General features: G+C 43.9%; 1 protein-coding gene across 1 annotated transcript; it reads right to left on the bottom strand.

Annotated features, from left to right (window-relative positions):
- Window positions 1-488: 488 nt before the first annotated feature.
- MRPL15 (mitochondrial ribosomal protein L15) lies at window positions 489-14,384 on the bottom strand. Its single transcript, XM_063299286.1, has 5 exons — window positions 14,148-14,384; window positions 6,458-6,606; window positions 3,031-3,196; window positions 1,283-1,406; window positions 489-947 (listed from the first exon to the last, which is right to left on the bottom strand). The coding sequence occupies exons 1-5, from the start codon at window positions 14,367-14,369 to the stop codon at window positions 610-612; spliced, it is 999 nt and encodes a 332-aa protein (XP_063155356.1). The 5' UTR covers window positions 14,370-14,384; the 3' UTR covers window positions 489-609.
- Between the last annotated feature and the right edge of the window lie 376 nt (window positions 14,385-14,760).

Raw genomic sequence — 14,760 nt, 5'->3', positions numbered from 1 at the left:
TAACTTAAACACTGATTTATTTTTTAAAATTATATCAGATGTATATTAAACAAAATCATTACACTACTTTAAATTATTATTTAAACATTTAAGATGCCATTATCTGATGACATATTCATTCATTCATTCATTCAATTATATGTTTGCCTATCTCAAATTCATGACTCTGGGCAGCTAACAACAGTAAAAAATAATTAAAACACGTAACTATAAAAACAACACACACATATTCAGCAGCTGAGGTACACAAAGGTGAAAAATAGAACCAACAACAAGAAATCAGGATAACCATTACACAAGCTTTGCCACCCATCTGGATCCCAAGCTAAAAGGGTAGGACATATTTACTGAACTCCTTGAAGAAAACACTGCAGGAAAAAGACACAGAAATCTGCAATAAATGACTCAGAGGATGGGATAGAGTAAGTCTGAACACTGAGGATTAGTCACACTAAAAACTGCATTTGACATAAGGAAAACCAACACTATTTAATGCAGAAAAAATGTTCGTATTTTATTATAGTATGATTACAACTAGTTCATTTTTAGAGAAAACAATGATATTATATATTACATATAAACACTAACTGGTATCTCCAATTTCAGTATTCATGAGCTGTAATATTTTAGCAACCTCTCATCTGTTGGTTTCAAAATCTTCTTTTCTGACATATTTACTATCCAGCCTGGAGCAAGGCCAAAGAAAATCTGCCTAGGGTCCTTCCGAGTACTCATCATTTGGAAGAGTTCATCTTTTGTAATATCTGGTAAGATATAACCATATTTTTTTGAAAGTTCCATCCTTGCTTCAGCAACTTTTGAAGGATCAGCCAGGTAGCCGCGGTTTGTAGGATCTGTATAGTAATGGACAAGATCTTCAGGAGGAAGCAATCGCTTTGGAATAGGTTTGCCTCTCTGAAAAAATGGCACTGGCTTGCAAAGAACCTCTGTATATATAAAAAAAATGGAATAAAGAGATAAAATATTAATCACTTTAGAATTAACAATCCCATCTCTGGAATAGGAGCATATCACAAAATACAAAGTTTATTTGCTTACATTTTGTGTATTGTACTGTTAAAATAAACCCAACCATATTCTTCTGCTATAATGATACTTATAGGGGGAAGACTAGAAAACTAACATTCAGATGAAATCTGGGAAAAAGTATCTGTTTAATTTGTTGTTGCAAAGCTTTTATTTTTGAAAGACTGACTGGTATATTTAAACAGTATTTGACAAGAATAATCGAAGGACATGAAGTAGTACTGAAAATTCTTACCCAAACTCCTTGGATCATAGAAAGCTGTAGTAATAACGCCACCATTTTTTTCAACCGCAGCTATGGCTAGTTCAGATACCCACTGTACTTCAATGTTTACTTTTGCTGCAAAAATATCAGCACCCTGTAAGTTTACATAAACTGAAATTAGATCACATAAAGTTCCTTTAAAACATTATTCAGCCATTCTATAATGCAAGATATCAGCCTGCTATTTCAGGATTACTGCAGCCTACTTAGTACTGTCCTGTCTTTAAAGACAGTCAGAAAGTTGCACCCGGTACAAATTATAGTGGTCTGGATTATAACTGGGACTAAGTAACTTTGAAAACATGCCTTCTGGAGCACTCATCATTAAATTCAATCATATTGTTGTAAAGAAGAAATAGATTCTTTTCATTGGGAGTTCCAATATTTGTTTTTTACTGACTTGCATCTTGCCATTCTGGAGGAATACAGAAAAAGCTTAATAGCCTTCTAGTTCAGTGTGGCCAGGCTCCCTCCAGAGACAAGGACTTCTCAATTAGGAAATACTTCTTCATTGTGTGTAAATTACAGAGTCATATAAAATAGCTGACAGTATCTGAGAGGTCAGGAGAGACATTATAGAATTTATACAGGTAGTCCTCGTTTAACAACAGTAATTGGGACGGGAATTTCCATTGCTAAGTGATACAGTCATAAAGCACAATGACACATGACGCCACTTAGCAATGGTAGTTCTGGCAGACCCGTTACTGTTGTTAAGAAAGGACTGTGCAGGTTGTTAAGCAAGGACCTCACATGACTGCAACTTCCTGCCAGCTCCCCCATTGACTATGCTTATGGGGAGATGACAGGGAAGGTCACAAACGCCAATCACGTGATTGCCAGATACTATGACTGTTGTAAGTCCAGGCTGGCTGTCAAGTGCCTGGATTGCAATCATGTAGCTGCAGGGGTGCTGTGACGGCTGGAACTTTGAGATCAGTTGTAAGTACCATTTGTTCAGTGCCGTTAAGTTCAGTCGCTGAACAAGTGATTGTTAACCGAGGACCACCTCTACCTTGTCATATTCTCATGCTTGTACAGCAACATCTCCCAAGAAGAAAAATCTTAACCTTCTTTTAATTAGTCATTCTCAGTCCATCTTTTGGAGATGGTTGCATGAATTCATTTTCTCCCTTCCTGGTCTCTTATCCAGATAATTCCTACAAATTAACTGGGTACTTCCAGACGGTAACAGAATTCTGATAAATATAGTCTTTAGCCTGAAGTTGTAATTCTGAGATCTCCCATCAGTCTGTGAATATGGTGATTTTTTTAAATTTGTTTCTTGTCTTTCTGATTAATTGTATGTCACTTTGTAGGGGCATATGATTCTAAAATGCTATTAAATAATTGTTTTAAATAAATTCAGATGTGTAAAGCTCCTAGACAAAAAAAAATTCTATTATCATTACTACTCAAAAAATCAAAATACAATGCTTTGAGAATATTATTGAAACTGTTCAATAACTACATTACTGCACCCAAGTTTTAGACAGTTCAATATTTCTTCTAGCATTGCTTACAAATTATTTACTTATTTGTTAATGTAAGACAAAATACTCCCATAAGAGATAGAGATCTCTAGTAAAAGTCATGTTTGACTGTTTTGGAGAGGAGGAAGGAAAAAGATGTATACTTTTCAAACAGTACAGATCCTGAATGTGTACCTGTATACTTTCAAAACTAAATTCTTAAAACACTATATGTTACAGACTTACCTCCTCCACAAGATGGACACCATAATGTCTTTTGAGTGGCTGTATTGCTATACCTCTAGCATTTGTCAGCTGTGTAAGATCTACTGGTTGCGTGGGATCAATTCTACCTAAGTCAATAAGGTACTGCAGCTTTTTGAGACTGAGGGGTGGATACTGACGTCTAAGACTGTACAAATGAAAAGAAAAAAAAACATTCAGGAAACAAATCCAATTCAAAGTAATTTAAGAATACTGATGGCATAATACATCACCAAACTGTTCTAGGGCAACCCTCTGAAAGGTGTAGAAGTTGTTCTACCAGTGGAATATTCATTTGCAATCCTACAGATCCACAAAAGCCTATATACCTTTATGTAGAAAACATATTTGACTAAAATATCAGCTTAATACCATGCACTAACAAAACCCATGCCATTGAACAATTCAGAAATAAAAAGTTACAAATTCTTGTTATAAATTCTTCTTCTAAACAATTCTCTTTAACATCCTAGCAATAAATAAATTGCAAATACAAAGGTAAAAGAAAGCAAGTATAATATCAATTATAACACTTTATATATACATGTAAATGAGAATAACGCAATTAAAACATGTGTTTTTCTAATGGTCTAAAATTAGCATGTTCTGGCAAAAGTAATTACTTCTATTAATTTGAAGTATAATATTGAATACTTAATATTTTTGGATATCTATATTCTTTTGAACTATATACCTGTTACAAGGGAATTGACAGCTAGACAAAGGAACAGATTGTAGGTGTCCTTCTTACAGTGTTCGAACAAAATTTATGGCCCCAATTATTCATTGGATTGATGACCTGATAAGACTTGTGACTTATGAACAGTGACTTATGAAATTGCTTACAGACCTTATGTATGGACAATTATAATGAAATATGATCATCCTTAACTGAAACTGTTGTGTAAAACTTCATATATATGCATGCACACATACCTTTGACTTTGTCCCTTGTATTAGATATGAATTTATGAGAATTACAGCCTTTAAGGAACAATTCTACCACTTGTGGTTATAGAGACACTATTTAAAATGTTAAGCCAATCACTACAATTTAGATGAATGTACATCAAAATATGCAGGGGGTTCATTTATGTTTTTCATTATGGAAAGCAGCTCTCATCTCAGTTGTTTCAAAAGTTATTTGCAATGAGACCCGAGGAAAGTTTCCAATTGTAGTTGGAAATAAAATAATCCAATTTCACAGTATAAAAATGAACTTTCTGGACTGCAGCCATTGTTTGCATAAGAAAACATTTACATAAGCACATATGCACAGAGCTTCTGAATCATGAAAGTTCTTTCCTTTTAAAGGCTACATATCTGGTTTTATCTTTTTAAACCATTGTCAGTCTCTTTTAATTCTTACAGATCACTATTATGTTAGTTGGCTGCACTTTGTATGTAAACAATTCAGATTTAGGCTGTCGATTAATAGTGATTCCAACTGTTAGATGAAATACACTGCACCATCCATTATTTATTTATTTATTATTCAAATTCCTATTACCACCCATCTCCCCCCAAAGAGGGGGACTCTGGGCAGTTTACAATAAAATCATCCTTTTAAAAACCTCAGCATATAAAATTACAAAGTCAACATCCAAAATACTGAAATAATAAATATAAATATAGAATCTAAGCGGGCAAAGTTACATTCAGTAGGGAGAACTCTACACCATCAGCCACCCCCAGGAAGAGGGGTGGCCTTCACCTCCCAGGTGAGGCAGCAGAACCAGGTCTTCAAACCATTCTGGAAGGTCGGGAGCGAGAGGGCAGAATGTTCTAGAGGGCGGGCACCACTGCAGAGAAGGCTTGCTTCCTGGACCCCGCCTAGTGAAACTCCCTTGCCAACGGGATCTGCAGCATGCCCCCTCTGCATGACCGGTGGGATGGGTCGATGCTATGGAGATGAGACGGTCCCTCAGGTAGCCTGGCCCCATGCCATGTAGGGTTTTAAAGGCCATAACCAACACCTTGAATTGGAGCCGGAAGCAAATGGGCACCCAGTGCAGCTTGCGCAGAAGTGGTGTCACGTGTGCTGATCTTGGGGCACTCATCACTATACTGAAGAAACTGGACTGTCAAATTATTGCCCACTTCTGTAAGCAGCAGAAGGATGATTTGGCAACATTGAGTCAAGCTAACCAGCATTTTTTATTCAACACTGCTTACTTATGGAAACTGTACACTGAAGTTTTATTTGCTGATTATTAGCCAATTTAAAACTATAATGTATGTTTGCATTTAATGTGAATGAAAACAGAAGTGAAAAAAGATTCCCACTAGGATAAAATAAAGGCATTGAATTATTTTATGTTCTGGAATGTCCATGAATTAACCTGGCATGATCTGCAAAACTGTTTGAGGTGGGGGGGCGCTGTAGTGATCTTAGTTCAGAGGAGTACCGTGGAATGCTGCATCATCATTATTATTAAATTTAATCCCTCCTTTTTTGGCAAACTCAAGGTGGCAAACGCATCTAATACTCTGCCTATTTTCCCCACAACCACCCCCTATGAAGTACATTGGGATGAGAGAGAGTGATTTGCCTAGAACTCACAGCCTCCTGGTTTGTTTTTCTCTTTAAGAAATTTGCCCCTTCACAATTCTCTTTTGGACTACAAATTACTATTGGTGTCCTGAACATCATTCTGTCTGTGGAGTCTCCTCTCTTCTATTGGTATCATTCTGTCCTGCACAGCATGCCAGCTGATTGGTCTATGGACATACCAAAAGGTCAAACAGTTCCATGCCTTACTTTGTCTTTGAGCAAGAACATGTTTTAAGAATGTTTATGTTCCTTGTAAATAATTATTCTCATGCTCATTAAGAGTTTTTAATATATATATATATATAAGTTTGACTGCTTGTATTTATAACTTAAGGCTATTCTGTCTTAAGGCTTTTACTGAATTATTCTGAACACATATAAGAATTGCGTATTTTTAGAAATATTGGTATATTTATGTTGCAAGTCATTTTAGTATGCTTTTTTGTCTTGTTTTTGTTTCTATGGTTCCTTGGTTCCCATGGAAAAGAATATCTTTTCTGAAACACGTGGGGCCTAAACAATTTTGTTTTTTTTTAATTCCTTACTTGTCCCCTCGTTTACTTCACTGCCTACCAAAATCAGCAGGAATATTTAAGAATCAAGAAAATAAATATCACAAAGACGATGATTAGATTTTTATCCCACCACACACACGCACGCACACACACGCACACACAATTCAAGGCAGTGAACATACCTAATATTCCTGCCTCCTATTTTCCCCATAACAACAACACTGTGAGGCAGGTTGGGCTGAGAGACAGTGACTGGCCCAAAGCCACCCAACTGGCTTTCATGCCTAAGATGATGATGATGATGATGATGATGATGATAATAATAATGGAATAAACTTACTAGTGTCCTTCATTGTAGCCATATTTTGGAATAACCAGGTAAAATGGTGTTTGGCCACCTTCAAAGCCTAATCGAGGGAGTGACCCGGATTTCTTTTGCCCTTCAGTTCTCTTTGTAGGATTATGCCTTCCACGGCCTCGTCTTTTTTCCTTAAAAAGAGTAATGTGTTTCGGTAAACACTTTTTCAGTGTTTCAGTATGAATGCACAAACTGTTTTAAAAATATCTCATCCCCTACCATTTAGATCAGCCTTTCTCAACATTTTGACCCTGGAGGAACCCTTGAAATATTTTTCAGGCCTTGGGGAACCCCTGCACATTCAGGCTCAAATATAGGCCAGAGGTTATGTTTGTTTCATATGTAGGTCAACTGTAGTCTTAAACTAAAAATAAAGAATGAAACTTACCTCTTTAATGTGAAGTTGCCCAAATTTGAAATAATTTTTAAATAAATCGTGATCTCCCAGGGAACTCCTAGTGACCTCTCATGGAACCCTCGAGTTCCACAGAACCCTGGTTGAGAAACTCTGATTTAGATATTTAAACAACTTTATATATATTCTGTAGTGCTTGGCAATGGAATAGGTTGGCATATTTTTTTAAAAGGCTTAGGAAATCATCCAGGCGAAAGAAAAATGTTCTTACAATAACACAGTAATACAGGATAGATGAACTGTATCCTTGAACATCCATGCAAAGCTTTAATTTTTGTGGAGTCCTTGGTGCTCTCTGAGCCTTTTCTTGCAGACGTTTCATTGCCAGAGTAGGCAACATCTTCAGGGCACTGAAGCTGTCCTTAAGCGAGATGGCACATGACTGCTTCACTGAACGACCACAATATCAGCACGCTTGGTTGTGGCTGCTAAGCGATCTCAAGGGTTGTTAACCAGACAGAGTCCCAGGTAAGGAGCACGGGCTGCCTCAGGGGGGTGGGGGATACCCTGGAAGGCCTGGCGCAGACCACGTGCAAGTCTCTCTCAGCTCAGGAGCTGAAAATCTCTAGGGGCTGTTTCAAGAGCTCCCTGCTGAAGGCTTCCTGCTCCGTGCTTCGTGCCTGCTTGCATGAAGCTGGAATCTTGAAGGATTTCACCCATCCCCACCCTGGGCTCCTTACCTTACCGCACTGCCTCTCCTTTCAGGTCTGAGAGTCCTTTGGCAGGGAGCTCTTGAAACAGCCCCAAGAGATGAGAGGGAATCCTCTCAGCAGGCAGCAACAGCTTGCAACCCTGTCATGTTCATCGTTTCAATGTGTTTGTACATCATAACGGTTCGCATGCCAGAGCGTTGACACGCGTTCCTGGCTGGGAGGGAGCTGCTGATAAACCTTGTACCGAAAGCTGTATCTCACTGTGCCAAGCAGGAATGTGTTTGGGTTATCTTTTTAATGTCAAGGTCTTTTTGCCCGTTGATCAGTAGAACTCGTTAGGAGCACCTGGGAATGTGGATTTGGAATGACTGAAGGGGGGGTGGGACTCTGTTTGTAACGGGGCTATTTAGTCTGACTTTAGGCACGCTTTTCTCATTCTCAGCTTTCTTTCTGTTTGCACTTTGTTCTTAATAAAATCAGAACTTAAACTTTGATTTTGAGTCTGAGTACTTTATTGGGAAAGGCATTCATTACATAAAGCTGAGAATCATTTTAAAGAAATACCTTGCTAGTCTCTACCAATAAATTTTTCTTGCGAAAGAAGAAGTTAGCGATGGCAGAATCAAGACAGGAATCCACAGGGTTTTGGGAGGCGACCAGACAGCTCCTCGAGTCGGCATTTCCAAGCCGGGACCCGAGCCCCCTCCCATCCCACCTCACCCACTACCCAAGAGAGTCCAGCTCCAGCCTGGAGTTGGGGGAACCGATGGAAGGGGGGGAGACGGAACAGCCCATAACAACTGGTTCCCCTCCCCTGGAGATGATGTGGGATACGATGGGAGACCCCAGGCCGGGGACGTCTCACACCTCATGGAGACTCCGGTACCCCCTGACTCCCGAAAGGGAGTCTACCACAGTGACAGCGAGACGACAACCAGAGGCCCCAAGGTTGGACGAGTCAATCACGCCTGAGAGGATAAGAGTCATCGAATCGAAAATCGAATCTATTGAATACATGTTGAGATCAATTTCATCAGCTGTGGGGGCCCCGTGAGAGGAGATGGGAGTCCAGGTGCAAATCTACCTCCCAACATCCCCCCTTCCCCGCCACAGGCACCCAGAGGGCGTGGACAGCAGCGAGGTTCGTCCCCGGCGCAGCGTGGTCCAACACCGGCATCAGGGGGGACACCTGTTCGTCCAGCGGTCGGATCTGCACCAGCCGGGGGGGTCGCCAAAGACTTTCCCGTTAAATTTGACGGTGACCCTACAAAGTTGTCCTTCTTCCTCACCAATGCCACGAGCTACATGGAGCAATTCGAACATTGCTTTACACCTGAAAAGGCGAAAATCACGGCAGTAGCCACGAAACTTAAGGGCAGAGCTGCCGACTGGTATGTACAGTTAACTGAGGCAAAAGCCCCGGCGCTTGGCGCTTTTGACACTTTTTTGACCGCCTTGAGACAATACTTTGAGGATCCCCTTGCTAAGACTAGGGCTAAGGAGGCTCTGAAGGAGCTCATTCAGGGGCAAAAGTTAGTTGCTGATTATGCCCTGGAATTCAAAGTATTGGCAGGAAAGGTACCTGAATGGTCAGAGGCTACCTTGGTGGACAAATTTAAGGACGGCCTCAATAGAGAGGTGTTGAAGTGGGTGCTGGGCAGAGATGATCCGGAGTCACTCCATGATTGGATCTGCCTTGCTGATAAGGCTGAGCATGCCCAGCGTACCTACATGCAAGCCAGAAGGGGCGACAAGCCTCCCTTGGGTGGGAAGGGCCCACGACAGGGATCCGCCGTGGCATAGGATGATGAAAAGCAGCGCCGATTTGCCCATGGGCAATGCATCAAATGTGGCAAGACAGGTCACCGGGCTGCGGAGTGCCAGAAGGGCAAAACTACAGAACGCCCATCAAAAGCACCTCAGACAACTAACCCTCCCCGTTGGCTGACTGGGGCCAAGGCATCAGCAGAGGGGGAGGATGATGTCTACCTCACGGGAGACGCTCTTACTGCCCTCGAGCAACCGGCAGGAAACAACTTCCACCTGTCCTAAACAGCGCCGCTGGGCAGGTGGTGGAGACTGGGCGCGAGGACGACATGGTGAGTGCTGACTGCCCCATCCTAGCTGTAAAAGTCAAGTTGGGCTCCCGCACCAGAACCGTCGAAGTCTGGACTTTGATCGACTCGGGGTGTTCCAGGTGTTTAATCCACCCCAACCTAGTGGCCGCATTGAAGCTGCCTTGTTTTCCCCTTCAGCAGCTGTTGGTTTTCACACAATTGGATGGTTCCACGGCGGGGGCGGGGGCAGCCACCCAGTTCAACGCTGCATATGGGTAGTCACATGGAAGTCCTGAAATTCATCGTAGCACCAGTGGGTAACCCGCTGGTGGTGCTGGGGATTCCCTGGCTATCTAACCGCAACCCATACATCAACTGGAAGCACCGTACTATCACGTTTGAAGATGGGTTTTACCAGGCTCCAGTGCCGGGGAAATCCATCACTGTGGAGGTGGGGCGCACTGAAATTGTCAATCCCCAGCCACCCAATCTATCCGTGGATGGTCTGCCTGCCCAATACCAGGACTTTGCCGATGTCTTCAGGGAAGTGGAAGCAGACCAATTGCCTCCCCACCGCAAAACTGACTGTGCCATAGAACTCCTTCCAGACATTCCATTGCCCAAACCAAAAATCTATGCAATGACCCAAAAGGAACTGGCTGTGTTACGGGAGTTCATTGACAAAAACCTTGCAAGGGGTTTCATCGAACCGGCTAACTCGCTGATTGGGGCTCCCGTCCTGTTCCGCGAAAAGAAGGATGGCACCCTTAGACTTTGTACAGACTATCGTGGGTTAAATTTGGTCTCAATTTCCAACAAGTACCCTTTGCCTCTTGTAAAAGACATGTTAGCGCATTTGTCAACCGGTAAAGTCTTTTCCAAGCTGGACCTATGCGAAGCATATTACCGCATTCGCATTCGAGAGGGGGATGAGTGGAAAACGGCATTTAACTGTCCCTTGGGCTCTTTTCAATATAAGGTTCTCCCTTTTGGTTTGGCAGGGGCCCCAGGGGTTTTCATGCAGCTGATAAATGAAGTTTTGCATGATCATTTGTTTAAGGGGGTCTTGGTTTATTTGGATGATGTGCTCATCTATACCAAAACGGAAAGAGAGCACGAACGGCTCGTAAAGCAAGTCTTGTCCAAGCTCAGGAGAGCTAAGCTTTATGCAAAGCTTTCTAAATGTGAATTTCATAAGACTCAGCTTGATTATCTGGGGTACAGGGTCTCTGATAAAGGTATTGAAATGGATCCTGCCAAGGTTCAGGCCGTTCTGACCTGGGAACACCCTCGAACTCGATGTCAGCTTCAAAGTTTTTTGGGGCTCGCCAACTTTTACCGGTCCTTTGTCCAGGGGTTCACAGAGATTGCGCTACCCCTCACCGATTTGTTGCGCACCAAGGGGCTTGGGGAGACGCGCAAGGTGAAAAACCCAGGGGCGGTACTCAACTGGACTCCTGCCTGTCAGGCTGTGTTTGATAAGTTAAAATCCCTTTTTACAGCCGAGCCCATTTTGTCCCACCCCGACTCTGAACGACCCTTTGTGGTTCAGGCTGATGCCTCTGACTTTTCTATTGGAGCAATTTTGTTGCAAAGGGATTCCAGTGGGCTCTTAAAGCCTTGTGCCTATCTCTCCCGTAAGTTTTCTGAGACAGAGCGCTGCTGGCATGTTTGGGAAAAGGAGGCTTTTGCGGTTAAGGCTGCTTTAGAAGCCTGGCGCCACATTTTGGAGGGGGCGACCTGCTCTTTCGAGGTGTGGACGGATCACCGAAATCTCGAGGCGCTTCGCACGCCCAGGCGTCTCAGCCCAAAGCAAATCCGCTGGGCTCAGTTTTTTAGCCGCTTCGATTTCCAACTCAAATTTATCCCAGGGAAGAACTTTTTGGCTGATGCTCTCTCCTGCTTACCCCAGGACGCAGAACCGGTGTCCGATGTCATCGGCACCGTGATCACTGAACCTCAATTGAGTTTGGTGGCAGTCACTTGGAGCCGGGCCCGTGGGCAGCTGCTTTCCCCCTTGCAGGCGGCTCCGGTGGGGAGCCCTTCTGGGCGCAAGCAACCCCAGATGCCTGGTCAGTTGCGCGCTGATTTTGTCTCCGCTTTGAAATCTGATCCCTGGCTCCTTGCAAATCCTGACAAAATTTCTTTCGAGCACGACCTGGCTTGGGTAGGTGACCGTTTGTACGTCCCTGAATCTCAGAGAGCTGCTGTGCTTGCCCGTTCGCATGACAGCAAGCAAGCTGGTCATTTTGGATTTCTCAAGTCCCTCCATTTAATCCGGCGGCAATTTTGGTGGCCCTCCTTGCGGAGGGACGTCAAAGATTACGTTGCTTCTTGCCCTGTCTGTGCTATGTCGAAAAGACAGGCTGGGAAGCCGCAGGGACTTCTACAACCTGTTGCTGACCCTTCTCACCCATGGGATGAGATTTCTATGGATTTTATTGTGGATTTGCCCCCCAGTCAAAGGAAAACTGTCATTTGGGTGGTCAAGGATTATTTCTCTAAACAAGCCCACTTTATTCCCTGTGTGTCCATTCCTTCTGCACAGCAGCTTGCCAAACTCTTCCTGGTGCACGTCTACCATCCCCACAGATGCCCCTCCCGTTTGGTGACCGACAGGAGTACGCAATTTACGTCCTGGTTCTGGTGGGCTTTTTTGAAACTCATTGGTACCGAGCAAGCACTGTCTACCTCTTCACATCCCCAGACGGATGGATCTACTGAGATCCTTAATGCCACCCTTGAGCAATTCCTCAGGTCTTACATTAATTACCACCAAGATGATTGGGTTGACTTGCTTCCTTTTGCAGAGGTGGCGTACAACAATGCTGTCCATCAAAGCACTGGTCAAACCCCCTTTCAGGTCGTTTCGGGGCAGGAATTTGTTCCCATCCCCGAGTTTCCTCAACCTCCCTGTGTCTGCCTGCGACTGGGGTGCTCGGCTAGCTGATTCGTAGCCGATCATTAAACGGGCTCTTACTGATGCTCAGGCTTCCTATAAACTCCACGCTGACCAGCACCGAGCTAAGCAGCCTACTTTTCAGGTTGGGGACCTGGTCTATCTTTCTACCATGTTCATCAAGTGTCCTCAACTGTCCAAGAAGCTTGCTCCTAAGTTCATTGATCCCTTTCCTGTCACTGAAGTTATTAATCCTGTCACTGTTCGTTTGGATCTGCCCCATAATTTGAAGTGTTTGCACCCTGTTTTTCATTGCAGTTTGCTTAAGCCGGCCCATGACTCCACTTGCTGGCATCCGCGACCTCCCCCTCCTACGCCTGTCATGATTGATGGACAGCAACACTTCGAGGTCAAGGAAGTTCTCGACTCTCGCAGGCTTCGAGGCACCCTGCAGTATTTAGTTCGTTGGAAGCACTTCCCCCATCCTGAGTGGGTCTCTGCTCGAGACGTGGTTGCTCCTGATTTAGTCCGACGGTTTCATGTTGCTTACCCTTCCAAGCCTTCTGCTTAATTTTTTTGGGGGGCGGTATGTCATGTTCATCGTTTCAATGTGTTTGTACATCGTAACGGTTCGCATGCCAGAGCGTTGACGCGCGTTCCTGGCTGGGAGGGAGCTGCTGATAAACCTTGTACCGAAAGCTGTATCTCACTGTGCCAAGCAGGAATGTGTTTGGGTTATCTTTTTAATGTCAAGGTCTTTTTGCCCGTTGATCAGCAGAACTCGTTAGGAGCACCTGGGAATGTGGATTTGGAATGATTGAAGGGGGGGTGGGACTCTGTTTGTAACAGGGCTATTTAGTCTGACTTTAGGCACGCTTTTCTCATTCTCAGCTTTCTTTCTGTTTGCACTTTGTTCTTAATAAAATCAGAACTTAAATTTTGATTTTGAGTCTGAGTACTTTATTGGGAAAGGCATTCATTACACCCTCCCTGATGGCTTCCCCACTGACTTTCTGAGGATGCTGGCAGAGAAGATTGCAAACAGTGACCACATGATCGTTGGGCGCTTGGGAACTGGTTGTAAGTGCGAGGTTTCCAAGCATCCAGATTGCGATCACGTGACTGTGGGGGTGGTGCGACGTTCTGCGACTGTAGGAAGTGCTTTACAGGCAGTAAAGCTTCCTTTCCAAGGCTGTCTTACGTCTGAACAGTCGTTAAGCGACCAGTCGTTAAGCGAGGACTACCATACCATACATCTCTGGTTCAAACAGCTGGATAAAATAGGTAACTATGAATTCTTATTTTCAACAGCAATCCATTTATAATCCATATAATACACGGTCAGCCGGCTGTTAACTAAGTTCACACCGAGAAAGAACCAAAACTGAGGCCATATGTTTAATCCCATTCCCTGTTGTCTGTTGGCTGTACAGCCATATTGTGAGGAGCAGGGGCAAATGTGAAAACTACCAGCATTCCTAAGAAAGGGCTGAGCAAAGGAAGGAAGAAAAAGGAACCCCGGGGCCGGCTTCACGTGGCATGGGACGCCTAGTTCTCCTCGGTCCCCGCGAACACAAGGCAAGAGCGGCCTGCGCTGCAGCAGCGGTCCTGCGCAGAGCAACACATGCATAGCAAACCGCCAACTCACCTTCCGCCGGCTATCGGGGTTAGGCCGTAGGTTGGCGAGGGTGACCCTAGGCAGGGTTCGCAAGAGCTCCAAGGCTTTCATCCTGTTCCCACCGCCAGGTGCCCGCGTGGCCGCCATCGCCTTGGTGCAACGAACCGAGGAGAACTGCCGGAACGGAGAAGGGCAGGCTCGTCCGCGGCCTGTGCGCAGGCGCAGGAAGACGATCGCTCGCGCTCTAGCCATAGAGCAACGAAAGTTAGAAGGCGTCGTCCTTACGGTTTGCTTCGGGGTCTGCTTTTCACCGCGGTTGGGGGTGGTAGAAAGTCAATGTGCGTAAACGCGAGAGCAAAGGCAACTGTCGTCGGGAAATCGCAACGTTACGGTTTGGGTAATTTTGTAGTGTAGCAAACTGAAATAAGTTTTCTCTGTGATTCCTTTGGTCTGATTTTGATAAAACTGTATGTGGTGATTGGGGATAGTGTAGATGCAATGGGCCGTGTAAAAGTGATCCATACTCTTAAAACATTTATGCATCTGAATACATTGTGATTCCACGGGCTCTTTATGATGACATGCACTTTCTAGTGCTGCGTTGGAGATCTAACTTTGTCAATTAAAATACGGTACAATGAGT

Source organism: Candoia aspera, chromosome 3, assembly GCF_035149785.1.
Source record: "Candoia aspera isolate rCanAsp1 chromosome 3, rCanAsp1.hap2, whole genome shotgun sequence".
NCBI lineage: Eukaryota > Metazoa > Chordata > Lepidosauria > Squamata > Boidae > Candoia > Candoia aspera.
The sequence above is the reverse complement of the archived record's forward strand: the minus strand, read 5'-3'. Positions and strand labels throughout refer to the sequence as shown.

Bases quoted from the DNA above. Each gene is read 5' to 3' on its own strand.
- MRPL15 (XM_063299286.1), bottom strand. From the start codon at position 14,369: ATGGCTAGAGCGCGAGCGATCGTCTTCCTGCGCCTGCGCACAGGCCGC. The intron at 3,197-6,457 runs GTAAGTTTATTC...TCATTTGTACAG, and splicing joins GGCTACAATGAAGGACACTA to TCTTAGACGTCAGTATCCAC. The intron at 948-1,282 runs GTAAGAATTTTC...TTATATATACAG, and splicing joins CTATGATCCAAGGAGTTTGG to AGGTTCTTTGCAAGCCAGTG.